Source organism: Phalacrocorax aristotelis, chromosome 23, assembly GCF_949628215.1.
Source record: "Phalacrocorax aristotelis chromosome 23, bGulAri2.1, whole genome shotgun sequence".
NCBI lineage: Eukaryota > Metazoa > Chordata > Aves > Suliformes > Phalacrocoracidae > Phalacrocorax > Phalacrocorax aristotelis.
Genome location: NC_134298.1, coordinates 5,657,955 through 5,671,813, shown reverse-complemented (window position 1 = coordinate 5,671,813; position 13,859 = coordinate 5,657,955). Strand labels below are relative to the sequence as shown.

General features: G+C 66.6%; 3 protein-coding genes across 5 annotated transcripts; 2 read left to right on the top strand and 1 right to left on the bottom strand.

The window, feature by feature from the left end:
* The first annotated feature begins 84 nt into the window (after positions 1-84).
* On the top strand, positions 85-2,972 carry PNPO (pyridoxamine 5'-phosphate oxidase). Its single transcript, XM_075116773.1, has 7 exons — positions 85-189; positions 919-1,043; positions 1,138-1,237; positions 1,466-1,519; positions 1,787-1,915; positions 2,017-2,087; positions 2,162-2,972. Exons 1-7 carry the CDS (start codon positions 145-147, stop codon positions 2,325-2,327), a joined length of 690 nt encoding a protein of 229 aa, XP_074972874.1. The 5' UTR covers positions 85-144; the 3' UTR covers positions 2,328-2,972.
* PRR15L (proline rich 15 like) lies at positions 2,754-6,427 on the bottom strand. The gene is made up of 2 exons (XM_075116774.1): positions 6,145-6,427; positions 2,754-5,182 (listed from the first exon to the last, which is right to left on the bottom strand). The coding sequence occupies exon 2, from the start codon at positions 5,168-5,170 to the stop codon at positions 4,871-4,873; it is 300 nt and encodes a 99-aa protein (XP_074972875.1). The 5' UTR covers positions 5,171-5,182; positions 6,145-6,427; the 3' UTR covers positions 2,754-4,870.
* A 1,253-nt stretch (positions 6,428-7,680) lies between these two features.
* On the top strand, positions 7,681-12,034 carry CDK5RAP3 (CDK5 regulatory subunit associated protein 3). Of its 3 annotated transcripts, none has more exons than XM_075116811.1 (14): positions 7,681-7,761; positions 7,918-7,975; positions 8,441-8,572; positions 8,794-8,894; positions 8,977-9,025; positions 9,278-9,456; positions 9,758-9,894; positions 10,086-10,230; positions 10,359-10,475; positions 10,589-10,664; positions 11,008-11,096; positions 11,205-11,410; positions 11,571-11,742; positions 11,821-12,034. In XM_075116811.1, the coding sequence occupies exons 1-14, from the start codon at positions 7,756-7,758 to the stop codon at positions 11,884-11,886; spliced, it is 1,533 nt and encodes a 510-aa protein (XP_074972912.1). In that variant the 5' UTR covers positions 7,681-7,755; the 3' UTR covers positions 11,887-12,034. The 3 variants fall into 3 exon arrangements, with proteins under 3 accessions (XP_074972912.1, XP_074972915.1, XP_074972913.1); XM_075116814.1 differs by having other exon boundaries at positions 7,716-7,761; positions 10,440-10,475; XM_075116812.1 differs by having other exon boundaries at positions 7,716-7,761; positions 10,592-10,664.
* Positions 12,035-13,859: the final 1,825 nt, after the last annotated feature.

The window sequence follows — 13,859 nt, the reverse complement described above, 5'->3', positions numbered from 1 at the left end:
GCGTAGGAAGGCGTGGCCGGGGCTGCGCCACGCCCCGGGGCGGGGATGGGCGCGGCCATGCCGGGGCCGCGGGGGCGGGGGGGAAGGGGGGGGGGGTGGCTGGCGCCGTTTGGCTCCGCTCGGCTCCCGTCGGCCGCGGCCGGGATGGACCTGGGGGAGCTGCGCAAGAGCTACCGGGGGGACGCGGAGGTGGGACGGGGGAACCGGCGGGGGGGGACGACCCCCAGGCTGTCCTCAAGGCCCGAGGGACCCCTCCCGCCCTCCCCGTGCTGGTAGCGACCCTGGAGCTGGGGTGACCCCCCATTCTTCCCCTAGGGCCGGGGGTGACCCCCGACCCCCCCGCTGTCCTGGTAGTGCCCTGGAATTGGGGTCCCCCCCATTCTGTGCCTAGGGCCTGCGGTGACCTCCCCATTGTCCTGGTAGTGACCCTGGAACTGGGGTGACCCCTCCAAGCTGACCCCGGGATGACTCCCCTTTTATGTTGGCTGTGCCCCCAAAGCTTGGGGAGCCCCTGCCCCCATTCTGTCCCTAGGGCCTGCGGTGACCCCACCACCACCCTGTTAGTGCCCCTGGAACCAGGGTGTACCCCCTCATGTTGGTAGTGACCCTGGAATTGGGGTGACCTGCTCCAAGCTGCCCCCAAGGCCTGGGGTGTCCCCCCCATTCTGTCCCTAGGACCTGGGGTGACACCCCCCCATCCTGGTAGTGACCCTGGAATCAGGGTGCCCCCCCTCATGCTGGTTGTGCCCCTGGAACTGGGGTGACCCCCCTATTTGCACTAGTTGCACCCCCAGGGCTGGGGTGACCCTGTTCCCTGTGCTGGCTGTGCCCGTGACTCTGGTGTGACACTCCCCCACGGTGCTGGCTGTGTCCCCAAAATCCAGGGCACCCCACTCACAGCATCCCCCGTGTCCCCAGGCCTTCGAGGAGCAGCACCTGGCTTCCCGCGACCCCATCCAGCAATTCAGGGTCTGGTTCGAGCAGGCCGTGGGGTGCCCGGCCATCGGGGAGGCCAATGCCATGTGCTTGGCCACCTGCACCAGGTGAGGCTGGGGTGGGGGGGACACGGCGGGGGTCCCGGCCACTGGGCAGGGGGACACACACAGAGCTGTCATCGCCTCCCCTCTCCCGCCGCAGGGATGGGAAGCCCTCGGCCCGCATGGTGCTGCTGAAGGGCTTCGGGCAGGATGGCTTCCGCTTCTTCACCAACCACGAGAGCCGTAAGGGGAAGGAGCTGGTGAGGGCTGCGGCCGCGGTGGGGGGTCCAGGGGCGCTGGGGGGGGTCCCCCCGAGGGGGACAGCAGCTTTCTAGCCCCTTTGCCCCAGCGTGGGTCGAGGCTTTGCCCAGCGCTGTGCATCGGCAGGTCCTGCTGCAGCAAAGCGTGGGGTTTCTGTAGTTTTTGAAGCTGGGAGCGACGCTGCTCTGCTGACAACTCTCTCGTCTCTCCCCCGCTCCGCGCCCCAGGACACCAACCCCTTCGCTTCGCTCGTCTTTTACTGGGAGCCCCTCAACCGGCAGGTGAGCCGTGGCCCACGGGGAGCAGAGGGAGCACGGTCAGGCCCTTGGCACGGCGTCAGGCAGCGGGTGCTGCCTCCCTCAGGGTGGGACACTGGGGGTCAACACATTGGGGTGTGATCACGCTCGGATGGGTCCCAGCCACTGGGGATGAGACAGAACTGGGGCTGCCCACGTTTTCGGAGGGAGAGTTAGGGAACAGAGCAGTTCCTTGCCCGGGAGCCAACGCAGCCCCTTCGGCCAGAGCCCAGCTGACGGTGCCCGGCACAGGTACGGATTGAGGGCTCGGTGAAGCGGCTGCCAGAGGAGGAGTCGGAGCGGTACTTCCACTCGCGCCCCAAGAGCAGCCAGATCGGGGCTGTCGTCAGCCGGCAGAGCACTGTCATTCCGGACAGGGAGGTGAGTGGCCATCCCTTTCCCCATGGCAGTGCCTGGAGGGGTGGGGAGAGCCAGGGCTGCCCCAGCCGCCCTCACTTTCACCGCCTTCCCCTTCCCCACAGTATTTAAGGAAGAGGAACGCGGAGCTGGAGGAGCAGTACAGGGAGACGACGGTGCCAAAGCCGGCGTATTGGTGAGTCATGGGGGCTGCGAGCAGGGCGCTGCCCGCCAGCCGGGACCCCCTAAAGCCCTGTGTTTCCCTGCCAGGGGGGGCTACATCCTGCAGCCAGATGTCATGGAGTTCTGGCAGGGCCAAACCAACCGCCTGCACGACCGCATCGTCTTCCGACGCCTGCGGGATGCCTCGGCCCCCCTCGGAGACATGACGCATCGGGGAGAGGGCGAATGGGTCTTTGAGCGCTTCTCCCCATGAGGCTGCCGGTGTCTCCGGCCGCGTTCGCCTGATCAGGAGCGTCACCTATGCCAAACCTGCCTGCCTGTCCCGTTGTGCCCCGGGGAACGGGGCTGGCCTCGCTCTCCCCTCCCCTGGGAAACGCGTGCTGCACTCTGGGGGTGCTGGAGGGGGGACTCTGGTCCAGCCCCAGAGACCCTTGTCTCCCTTCGCCTCTCCCTGGGGTGGGCAAGAGCCACGGGTCATTCCAGAGACCATCCGCATCCCCCTGCCAGCACATGGGGAGCGACCGCTCCTGGTGCTGCTGGTTGTTAATCAATCATGTTAATTATTGTGGAGGAACCAAGAAAGACCCCAGCAACCCCCCTGCCCATGTCCTGCTGCTGCCACCGCTCGTGCCTCGTGTTTTAGCTAGAACTGTGCAACGTGCTCCATCTGTGCAATAACTTATTGAATTACGGCTTTAATGTCACCACTGTGTCACCGGTGTTTGTGGCTGGCTGTGTGTGTTGCCACCAGTGCACCCCATCTCCCCGGCGCCATGGGACCCCAACCCTCAGCTTGCTTCTTTGCAGGGGGCTGGGCTGGCACCACTCCCTGTCCCCCCCGCCCCCAGCTGCCTGTCTGAGCTTGGTAAAAAAATAAATCCTGATCGTTGCAGAGCCATGCAGTGGGTTTGGGTTAATATTTACCCGCGCGGGGCCGGGCCGTGCTCTCTGGCAGAGATCGGTGCAGCTGGTGATCCCGGCCCATGGACCTGGCAAAGGGTGCTGGCAGCCCTCGCTCCACTGGGCCACGTCCCAGTGAAACCGGGCCTGACAACCTTCGCTCTCCCTGGCTCCGTGTTTGCTCTCCCAGTCGCTGGCTCATGGGGCAGGATTGTACCCCAGGGCTTTGCTGGGGCAGGGGGTCCCCCGGTGGGTTCCCGGCCGTGCCTGGCTGGGCAAAGCCCTGCGGTGGGTGGCAGCGGGAGGTAACGGTGGGGAGGTCAGCCCTGGGGTGGGGGGAGCTGGGTTAGGTGGCCGCGGGGGGTGTCACACACCCTGTCCTGCTGTCACAGCTTCACTCGGTGGCTTTGGTCTGTCCTGGCTCATCCCTTGGCGAGTGGGACGGGAGGGGTCGGTGTGGGGATGGCGTCACCTCAAGGGGACAGCACAAGGTGGCAGCTCGATCCCCCAGGAACAGGCTGGGGGCTTGGCTGGTCTCCCAGCGATCCCAGCATTAGGAGTGTGGTGAGAGCCCAGATACCACTGTGATGGGCGTAAATGAGCCGACGGGCACCAGCTGCGTGCTGACAGCTCTCTTCCTCCCTGCTCCCTCCCTTCCCTCTCTGGCAGGATCCCTCCGGCGCTGCCAGCCCGGGACAAAGAGCAGCCTGTGAGCCGGCGGGTGCGGGCAGAGCAAACAGAGCGGAGGGCGGGGGCCGCCGGGGGCCCGGGCTGCCCTGGCGCAGGGTTTGTGCCGGGGAACGGGGAAGGGGTTGGACTCTGGCGCTTGGCACCATCCGGCTTTTGTCATAGCTGGGAAATGGTTGCTCCTGTTGACTTCAGGCACGGCCGCACCCTGCTCTGCAGAGAGGGCACCCCGGGCTGGCAGCGCTGGGGACGGCCACCCCCGCGTGTCCCCCGTCTCCGCAGGGTCAGGGATTCCCTGCGTTGGCGGCAGCTGGCACCGCTCCCCGCCGGGGTCCCAGAAGGGACCCACAGCCCTTCAACCCTGCCAGGCTGGGGCCAAGGGGTCCGCCGAGCTCTCCCCCTGCCCGTGTCCCTGAGCTGCCTTTGCTTCCAGACTTGGTTTATTAACAACAGTTAATTAATTATCAGCAGTCACGAGAGCTGACTAAAGGCTCAGCTTCCACCAAACCGAACAAACACCGGGGCTGTGAGATCGGCTGTGGTGGCTCCCGGGGCCGGCTCTGGCACCGCGCTGCATGGTCAGCTCTCCCCTTCTGGGAAGGGGTGCAGTTCCCAGATGCGAGCGGGAATATGGCTCCTCCTGGGAAGCCCGGAGCCCTCCACGGTCCCCACGGAGGCAGCTTGGGAGGGAATTTGCCCACGGAGTTGTTCCGTCAGGGCAGGGAAGCATCACATCACCTGTTTTTGGGGTGACTGCTGGCAAGGATGAGGCTTGGGAGACGAGCTGGGGGTCCCCTGGTATTGCTGCTACAGGAGTGATGGGCAGGAGGGGATCGGGATCGGGGCCGTTGTGCTCGGGGCAGAGCTGGGTGAACGATGGGGCTCCGGTGGTCCACGGCAAGCGACTGAGCTCGGGTAAGCATCCTCATCCCAGTATGAACCAGTCAGCCTCAGGGGGCTCCCCTTGTCCGTGGTGGGCTGGGAGGGACAGGGTGCACCTGCCTCTGCTTCCCGGTTCTCCTGCTGCCCCTGAGGTGCCGTAAGGCCGGGGGGCTGCGATTAAACTGGGTCCTTGCTTGTCCCTTAAATAAACTCCAGTCAGAGTCCTTTCTCCTTCTGAAGCCCCACAGTCCGGCATCCCCTGGAGGGATGGAGCGGAGCCGGCCTGGGCAGCCGGCGGTGGTGGCCGGAGGGTGACAACCGGCTGGGTCATTTCTCCTCCCGCTCGCTGGCAGCGTAGAGGTTGGGGTTCTCAGACAGCGTCGCCCGCACTTTCTTCTTCTCCTTGAAGCGCCCCGAGTTGGAGACCTTGACATGTTTGCCCTTGCTGTTCTTGTCCACGATCTTCTCCAGGCGGGCGGCGAAGCCGGGCGGCCCCTCCTCGCCCGGCCCCTCCTGGCTGTCGCCGGTGGCAGCAGCGTGGCTGTCGGGGCTCTCGTACAGCACCGTGGGCACCGACCGCCGCTTCCGCAGGAAGGTCAGCTTCCACCAGCCGTGGCTGTCAGCCATCGCCGCCGGCCCCTGAAATGGAAGTGGGGGTCGTACTCCCTCCGGGTGGGGTCCCTCCGCCCCCCAGCCCGGCCGACGGGGATGGACAAGGGACATGGCTGCCAATCTGGCAGTGCCGGCGGGGAGCCTGGTGCCGTGTTTGCCGAAGGCGGCTCTGGTGCTCTCCCATCTCTGCTGGGATGCTCGTAACGGGTGCTGGTGGGGCTGGGGGGCCCAGGGCAGGTACCGGGAGGGGATGTTTGCGTGATTTGGGCATTGCTGAGCCCGAGGGAAAGGCTGCTGGCACTGCCGGGAGCTGCTGTATCAGCGCATGTAGCAGGGCAGGGAGGGAGCCCAGTAAGCAAACAGGAACAGGAACTGGGAAGCAGGTGGGAGCTGGGGAGGTGCCGGGGTCCCTGCCGGGGGGTCGCCGCCCGCTGCACCCTGGGGTCGGGGTTTTCCTCTTGCCCAGCCCTGCCTGCAGGGACAGGCAGGAGCATTGGTGGGGCCCCTGTCACTGCTGGGAAGGCTCCGGCAATCCAGGAAGGCTCCGGTACCGAGCGTGGCTCCAGGGCAGGGACGGGGAAGGCGGAGGAGCCGAACGCTTCCCCAGCAGTGGAGAGGGCAGGGAGGGGATTCCCAGCCCCGTCCCCATCCCTGTCCCGGGATCGAGTGCTGCTCCATGCCCCCACAGCGCTCGCCCATGCCCGACCCCTGCCTGGCTTCTCCATGGGGGTCCCTCCAGCATTGCTTTCAGGTGCCAGGGCAGGGGGACAAGGACGCCAAGACTGGGGCCACCGCCCCAGAGAAGACACTAGCGTCCCCAGGTCTGGTTTGCTGTGACTCCCCCCAAAACGCCCTGCCGCCCTGCCTGCCCCCTCCTCATGCCAGAGCCGGGCGGGACCCGTCATGGAACCGTAGCCGTGCCATGACCTGGGGCTGGCAGCGGGGGTTTCCACATCCCACTCCCCACCGCAGGCACCCCATCTGTGTACCTGCACCTCCCACGCCTCTGCTGTAGCCTCCCAGCCCGGGTAGGGGGTCCCGGGGGTGCCCGGGCAGCTCCGGCTGGGGTCCAACAAGCAGGTGCCGTGTGTCTACCTGCCGCTGCCCCGTTTTGCTCCCCGTCAAGGTGAACCCGCGACCAAACCCCTCCTGCCTGAGCAAACAGCGGGGCCGGGCCAGGGCACGGCTGAATATTCATGACAGGGTAACCCGGAGCTGAGCCCCGACACCGGCTGCCAGCCCGTGGTGGCTCCGGGTGCCGGCACTGCCCGTAGCACCGGGCCGGGCTTGCCGCTGTGCCGGCCTCGAGGGCAGGTCCCCGGAGGGTGCCGGCGTGGCACATGGCACGTGTTTCGGACAGCCAGGAGTTAAGGGCGGCCGGCGGGAGCACGGCTCTGGCTTTCGGCGGGATTAGCCGAAACCAGCGGCTGCCAGACCGGTTCCTGCCTCCCGCTTCTCCCCACCGGCGGCTCCCTCTGCCCGGCAGGCACCCGCCGCGCTGTCCCCACGCTGCCACCGCCCTGCTTGGCCACCGCCAGCCCCACGGAGGGGGCCATGCCAAGAGGGACGGAGGGGGAAAGTCACCATTTTGCCCCTACGTGAGGACATGGCTTGTGGGGATGTGGCCCGTGGGGATGTGGCCCATGGGGACATGCTGGCTTGGGGCTGGTGGCACCCGTGGGTGCCCCCAGAGTGATGATGTCCCTGGGGTGCTGGAGGCAGCTGCTCCCCCAGGTCCTGTGGGCGTCCTGGGGCGGCTGCTCCCAGCAGGTGGGTCTCCGAGGGATCCTGTCTCGGTGCCGGGGCATCCGCTGTCCCCACGGGATCTGCTGGGGCACCCATTGGTCCCCAAGGGATCTGGGATCTGCTCTGACCCCCTCCCACGGGGATCACCAAGGGACCTGGGATACCCTCTGGAGTGGCTGGGGGTACCCAAGGGATCCTGGCTCTGTGCTGGGGCACCCAGCGGTCCCTGAGGGATCAGGGATCTGCTCTGGGTACAACTTGGGATCCCATAGAATCTGGGATCTGCTTGGGGGTCTCCCAGGGATCCCTGCAGGACCCAGGATCCCCTCAGGGGCGGATGGGGATTCCCGAGGGACCCTGGCTCTGTGCTGGGGCACCCATTGGTCCCCATGGGATTTAGGATCTGCTCTGTCCCCCTCCCCAGGCGATCCCCAAGGGACCTGGGATACCCTCTGGGGCGGCCGGGGGTCCCAGGGGGACCCTGGCTCTGTGCTGGGGCACTCACTGGTCCCCAAGGGATCGGGGACCTGCCTCGGGGTTCCCCGGGGATCCCCGGGGGACCCGCCCTGGGCATCCGCTACACTGCGCATGCGCGCGCGGCGTTGTTTCCCTCCCCCCCAGCCCGTTCCGATTGGTCGGCGGTGCCTCCTCCCCCCGCCTCCTCCCAACCAACCGGGACGCCGGCACGTGGCGCAGCCTCTATGCCCCTCCTTTCTGATTGGTAGTAGGGCGGGGCCCGTTGGGCCGATCATGTTTTGATTGGCTGAGCTACGGAGGGTCGCGTCCTGGGATTGGCTGGAGCGGGGAGCGGGCAGCGGGTGGGGGAAAGCGGAAGCGGAGCGGCGGTGGGCGGCATGCAGGTGGGGGGGCTGGGTCCAGGTCCAGGACCTAGGCTTAGGTCCAGATCTAGGCTCGGGCTTGGGGGATTGGGGACAGGCCGAGCCCAGGCGTTGGAGTAGGGGGGTCCTGGCCCCGGCCGGGCCCCGCCGCCTCCCGTCGCCCCTCGCTCCCCGCAGGTCCCTCCCCAGGACTACCAGAACGTCCCCATCGACATCCAGACCGGCAAACTCCTGGGTACGGCACCCCCGGCCCGGCTCCCCCGCGCGGGACCCCCCCAGGGTGGGCGGGGGGCCGGGCCGGGGCTCCCCGGCGGGTGAGGGCGGCACCGGTCACTCGTGTCCTTCCTCGGGATGGTTTGTCACCCCGCCGTGGGCAGCTGATGGCCCCAGCGCCGTCCCCCTCCATCCCGTGTTGGGTTGTCCCAGCCCCAGAAGCAGCGGGGTGACCCCCCCGCTCCCCCCATTTCCCCCCCTCCCAGCCCTTCCCAGTCCTGGAGAAGGAGCCGGGACTTTGTCCCTGTGTTTGGCCCCTCAGCTCGGTGGGGACGGGACACACAAGGAGCTGGTCTGCCAGGCCCCCTGCTCCCCGCCACCATCTGGCATCACAGGGCAGCTTTGGGGTGGTGACCCCCTCCTGGTGACCCTCCTCCCAGGGTCCCCCTCTCAGCTGGCCCCCTGTTCCCTTCCCACCCGCCCACAGACTGGCTGGTGGACCGGAGACACTGCAACCTGAAATGGCAGAACCAGGTGCTGGCCATCCGCGAGAAGATCAACGCGGCCATCCAAGACATGCCGGAGAACGAGGAGATAAAGCAGCTGCTCGCGGGGGCCTGTGAGTGGAGCTGGGGGTCAAGGTGTACCAGGGCAGCAGGGGTGGGTGTCGCACCAGGAGCCTGTTCCCGAGGGTTCGGTTACGGCAACCTTCCCCCGGCCAAGAAGGAGATGGAGGGTCGGTGGCACAGTCCCTTCCGAGACCTGCACCCCCTGGGCTGAGCTGGGAGAGGGTGGTACCCGGCAGACACCCCAGTAACCGCGTCCCTCCCTCCAACACAGACCTGCACTACTTCCACTGCCTGAGGATTGTGGAGATCCTCAAGGGAACTGAGGCTTCCACCAAGAACCTCTTTGGACGCTACTCGTCCCAGCGCATGAAGGTGAGCGTGGGCCTGGGGGTGCGCAGCCGGTGGTGGCTGGTGGGTTCACAGCCTCCCCCACCCTCTGCTTCCTCCTCCCCAGGACTGGCAGGAGATTGTGTCCCTCTACGAGAAGGAGAACACCTACCTGGGTAAGGCAGCTCTGGCTGCGGGCAGGCTCCGGAGAGCCCTTGGGGGTGTCAGTGGGTGGCTTTTGGTCCCCAAACTGGGATGAGGATGAGGTGGGCAGGGAAAGGGGCAGGATATGGTGGGCTGGTGAATCCCACCAGGCCCCGAGCTGGCTCTGCTGTGTGGCTGGGAAAGTAGCTGAGGTGGCTGGGGCACCCCAGGGCCTCGTTGGTGACTGGCATGGCCTCTCAGCACCCCCCTTACCCGTCCTGCAGCCGAGCTCGCCAGCCTCCTGGTGCGTAGCATCAGCTACGAGATCCCCTCGCTGAGGAAGCAGATCAGCCGGTGCCAGCAGGCCCAGCAGGACTTTGCCCGCCGCGAGGAGGAGTGTCAGCTGGGGGCAGCCGAGCTGCGAGAGCGGTTCTTTGCCTCCTGCAAGCAGTATGGCATCACAGTGAGTCCCTGTGGCTGGCCCTGCTGCGGGGGGGGCCCTGCTGTGCCATCTCCCACCCCAAAGGAGTCCCCAGACGTCTGTGTTTGGCCTTAGCAGGGCTTGAGCTGGGACCATGTGTCCCATATGATGTCCCCATAGTGCCACCTTACCTGTGGAAGCAGCTGTTGGGGCGTAGGGTGACCCCACAGCCCTCCATCCCCTTCCTTCCCACATCTAGCTCTGCATGCAGAGGGCGAAGCCACCTCGGGGGTGCTTTGGTTGCCAGTCTCCCTGCCCTGACACATCCCTGCTCTGTCCCCAGGGTGACAACGTGCGCCAGGAGCTGCTGGCCTTGGTGAAGGACCTGCCGTCGCTGCTGTCTGAGATCGGGGCAGGAGCCAGCGCGCTCTCTGAGGCCATCGAGCTGTACCAGGCCTGCGTGGAGTTTGTGTGCGAGAGGTGGGCAGATGGGCGGGTATGGGGGTGCAGGGATAGACCCCCGCATCCCCTCGCCCCATGTGTGGGGACAGCGGGTTGGGCTGGCGGCTGCACCTGAGCTGGGGCTCACCCAGAGGGACCCTGGTGGGGTTGGGGGTGCTGTGGGGTCCCCACGCTGTGCCTGGCACTGATGTCCCCGCGGTGGCTGCCAGCTCTGCAGAGCAGGTGGTGCCCCTGCTGCGGCACGTGGGGAAGAGAGGCAACACAACCGTCTATGAGTGGAGGACGGGGCTCCAGCCCCTGCGGGTGGAGCGGCCGGAGGTGGAGGAGGTACCAGAGCAGCCGAAGGAGGACACGGTACGTTCTGGCCAGCTGGGGCCGAGCTGTGGTGCTGGTGAGAGCCCCAGCGGCTCTGCCGCATGTTGGTTAGGGTCAGGCTGTTTGCCCCTGGGGTTTCAGGGGGTCTGTTGTCCTTCTCCCCACAGATTGACTGGGGAGACTTCACACTGGAGCCGACCAAGGTGGATGATGGTGCTGCTGCTGATAAGGGAGCCCAGGGCGAGGAGATCGACTGGGGGATCACGCTAGAGGCTGGTCCCCAGGTGTGTGACCCCTGCCTGTGTGGTCCTGGGGTCTGGCCCTGCTCTGGGGCCGGGCTGAGGACCTGGGGGTGTCCCGAGCACCCCCATCTCACAGGGTGCCGTTTCTTTTGCAGCAGGATGATGGCATTGACTGGGGAGATGGTGAAAGTGAGGAAGTGCAGATCACTGTGCTGGAGGCTGGCACCGAGGGTGAGCATGGTTGCAAAGGAGTGCAGGGGGTCCCAGTGGGTGGCAGGCAGCACCCACCCTGCCTTTACCCCCCTTTTGCTGCCTGGAGTGACCCTGGGCACCCTGGCCGTGCACAAAGGCCTACTGGGGACAGAGCAGAAGGCAGCACGGTGCTGGGCAGGTGCCTGTTGGGTGCTGAGTGGGCAGGAGCAGGGCCCTGACCCCGCTAAACAGTGCCGTGGGGTGACACTGAACACCCTGTACAGGATGAGTTGGGTTGGGGGGGTATGACCAGACTGTCTGAGCAGTGGAGATCCCTTCCCTGCTGCTTCCCTGCCCAGCTCACCCCTGGCTTGTCCCCCAGTGCCCGAGGGGGTTGCCTGCGGCTCTGACGCCCTGACACTCCTGGAAAACACTGAGACCCGGAGCCAGTTCATCGACGAGCTCATGGAGGTGAGTACGATGCGGCAGCTGGGGCTGGAGGCGGGTAAGCGGCAGCTCGGCTGCCGTCCCACTGCAGGGACGGCAGTATTGGAGCGTCCCCCTGCCCTGTCCCCGCAGCTGGAGCTGTTCCTGTCCCAGCGCCTGGTGGAGATGGAGGAGGAAGCCGACATCGTGGCCGTGAGCCAGTTCCAGCTGGCCCCCGCCGTGCTGCAGGGCCAGACCAGCGCCCACGTGGGCTCCCTCCTGGCCACCACCCGGGCTCTGCTGGGCCAGCTCTGCACCCGCAGCATGCAGCACCTCTTCATGATCCTCGCCTCCCCCAGGTCCTCGCTCAGGAAAGGGGGGAAAACCAGGGTCAGGGCTGGGGGAGGACCATGGGGCTCTGCGGGGCAGATCTGGAGCAGGAGGCAGAGATGTCCTGGGGTGGAGATGGCACCTGTGTGGGCGATGGGGGAGATGGAGGTCCTGGCTCTCCCCAAACAGGTACGTGGACCGTGTGAGCGAGCTGCTCCAGCAGAAGCTGAAGCAGGCAGAGCTGCTGCTGGCCAAGAAGGAGGTGATGAGCCAGAAGCAGCAGGAGGCCCTGGCAGAGCAGGGTGCCTTGGAGCCCAAGCTCGACCGACTGCTGGAGAAGACCAAGGAGCTCCAGAAGCTGGTGAGGGAGGAGGTGGACCCCACTGGGATGCTGCAGGGTCCCCCTGCGCTCCCCTGACCCCACAGCTCTGTCTTGCAGATCGAGGCAGACATCTCCAAGCGCTACAGCGGGCGGCCGGTGAACCTGATGGGTGTCTCCCTGTGAGCCCGCGGGGACAGACACCCCGAGAGAGGAGCAGTGTGGGGGCCCTGCTCCCCAGCCCCCACCCCATTCACAGCGCTGGGGCACTGGTAACATGGCCACGGCCTCACTGGGTGGGTGGATGTTGCTGAATAAAGCCAAAGCCCATCGATCTCGCTGTTCCCCTGCAGGGTCTTGACTTCAGGGTGGGGAGAGGAGCCCCTAAATCCTCTGCTCTGGGTCGATCCCTGGGGCGGTGGGAGCCCTACGCCCTGTCCTTAGGGTGGCCCTCATGGGGGGGGGTCTCTGCGGGTGGACAGAGCAGCCCCCTGGGGCGCACAGCCCTTGCTGGGGTGGGGGACCGTGATGGGGTGGCAGGGGGGTGGTGGTGGTGTGGGTGGGTGATTCGATTTTAATTTCATAGCAGAGCAGTTGATTCATGGCTGGTTGTCGCCGCCGGTGACGCCTGTAATGACTTTCCATCACAATGAAAAGTGGAGTGACACCGCTCATTATTCCTGCCGCTCGTTATCGCTGCGCCGGGGGGGCCCCCGCCGGACAGTGAGCGATGGCCCCCATTAATCACACCCCCCCCACCGCCCCCAGGCACCGCCGCCCCCATCCATTCCCATCAGCCGGTGGGAGGGCAGAGCCCGGCCCCCCCAGCCATACTGGGCTGTACTGGGACGTACTGGGCTGGGCGAGGCTGGAGCCCCCCAGAATCTCCTGGGCGGGGCCTGCCACACCCACTGCATGTCACGCCTTGGCCACACCCCCCCAGACAGACTACTGGTCCCTGTGCCACTCTTGTCCCGCCCCCTGCAACGTTGCAGTTGCTCATTGGTCTGGCTCTGCCATAGGTCCGCCCTCCCCCGAGGTCTGGGTGCTCTATGGGGCAGGAGGGACCCACGGTGGGGCAGGGGGGTTCCCACTGCTGCTGGGGCTGGGGGTGCTACCGCGGGGTCTGTCCGCACTGTGTGCGGACAGGGGGAGCAGGGGCCTGTGTCCCCCTGGGATCCGGGGGATCTTGGCCCCATGGGATCCAGTTGTGGGGCTGTGGATCCTGTGCCAGTTGGCACCCGAGCAAGACATGGGGCCGCGTGGGATCCCGTCCCTGTCCCCACCGGCTGTGGGGCCGTGGGGGTCAGATCCCCGGGCACATCGTGGGAGTGTCCCAGCCCGGCTCCAGCTCCCTGTGGTCCCATCACCCCCTCACCCCCTCATCGTGAGCTCGGGGCCGTGCAGCCACCACCGTGCCACTGCCACAGTGGTGACGTGGGTGAAGGTCGTGGAGAGGCAGCGCGGCTTCGGGGAGCCCCTCGTTACCCCGCTAACGGTGATTAACGGGCAGATTAAATAGAGTCTGTAACTCCTCACTGCCTGGGGATAGAGCTGGGAGCTGGGGAGGGTCCCCCGTGATGCCAGTGTGTGCTGGGGTGGGGGGTCCCCATTCTGCCGGGGTGGAGGGAGCTCAGCACTGGGTTTGGGGAGTCACTGGTGCAGCCGCTGCGGGGTCACCATCACCATCATCTCCATAGCGAGCGGTAGGGAAGGCATCCAGCATGGGGGGGGCTCCTGGACATAAAGACCCCTTTATCCACCCACCCTGCTGGAACTAATGTCCCCCTGCCGTGGGGCAGCCGCCCGGCCCCTGACCCCGCCGGCCCCCCGGCCAGCCCCACAGGTCACGGTGGCCCGGCTGGGGGCAGAGGGCAGTGCCCCCGCTGGAGGTCATGGCTGGCGGGGGGCCGGCGGCACTGCGGGGGCTTTAATGGGGAATTAAATGAGTCGGCAGCGGTGGGGAGGCCAGCGGTGCCCCCTGGGATGTACCGGGTGCACCCACCGCCTGGGGCGGCCCCCCGCATTCGTTAGGGGCTTCGTTAGGGCGGTGGTGTGGGGGCTGTTATTAATATCACTGTCTCAGGGCCCTGTCCCTGCCATCCCATCGCACATGAAATATTGGCCGGCGCCGCCGATTGCTGTTCCCATTATCTGCG

What these genes read in the sequence shown, in the direction of transcription:
- PNPO (XM_075116773.1), top strand. Translation starts at nt 145, where the DNA reads ATGGACCTGGGGGAGCTGCGCAAGAGCTACCGGGGGGACGCGGAG. An exon ending in GCTACCGGGGGGACGCGGAG is followed by an intron (nt 190 to 918) that starts GTGGGACGGGGG and finishes CCGTGTCCCCAG; the next exon opens with GCCTTCGAGGAGCAGCACCT. An exon ending in GCCGTAAGGGGAAGGAGCTG is followed by an intron (nt 1,238 to 1,465) that starts GTGAGGGCTGCG and finishes TCCGCGCCCCAG; the next exon opens with GACACCAACCCCTTCGCTTC.
- PRR15L (XM_075116774.1), bottom strand. Translation starts at nt 5,170, where the DNA reads ATGGCTGACAGCCACGGCTGGTGGAAGCTGACCTTCCTGCGGAAGCGG.
- CDK5RAP3 (XM_075116811.1), top strand. An exon ending in CGCTAGAGGCTGGTCCCCAG is followed by an intron (nt 10,476 to 10,588) that starts GTGTGTGACCCC and finishes TTTCTTTTGCAG; the next exon opens with CAGGATGATGGCATTGACTG. An exon ending in GCTGGAGGCTGGCACCGAGG is followed by an intron (nt 10,665 to 11,007) that starts GTGAGCATGGTT and finishes CTTGTCCCCCAG; the next exon opens with TGCCCGAGGGGGTTGCCTGC.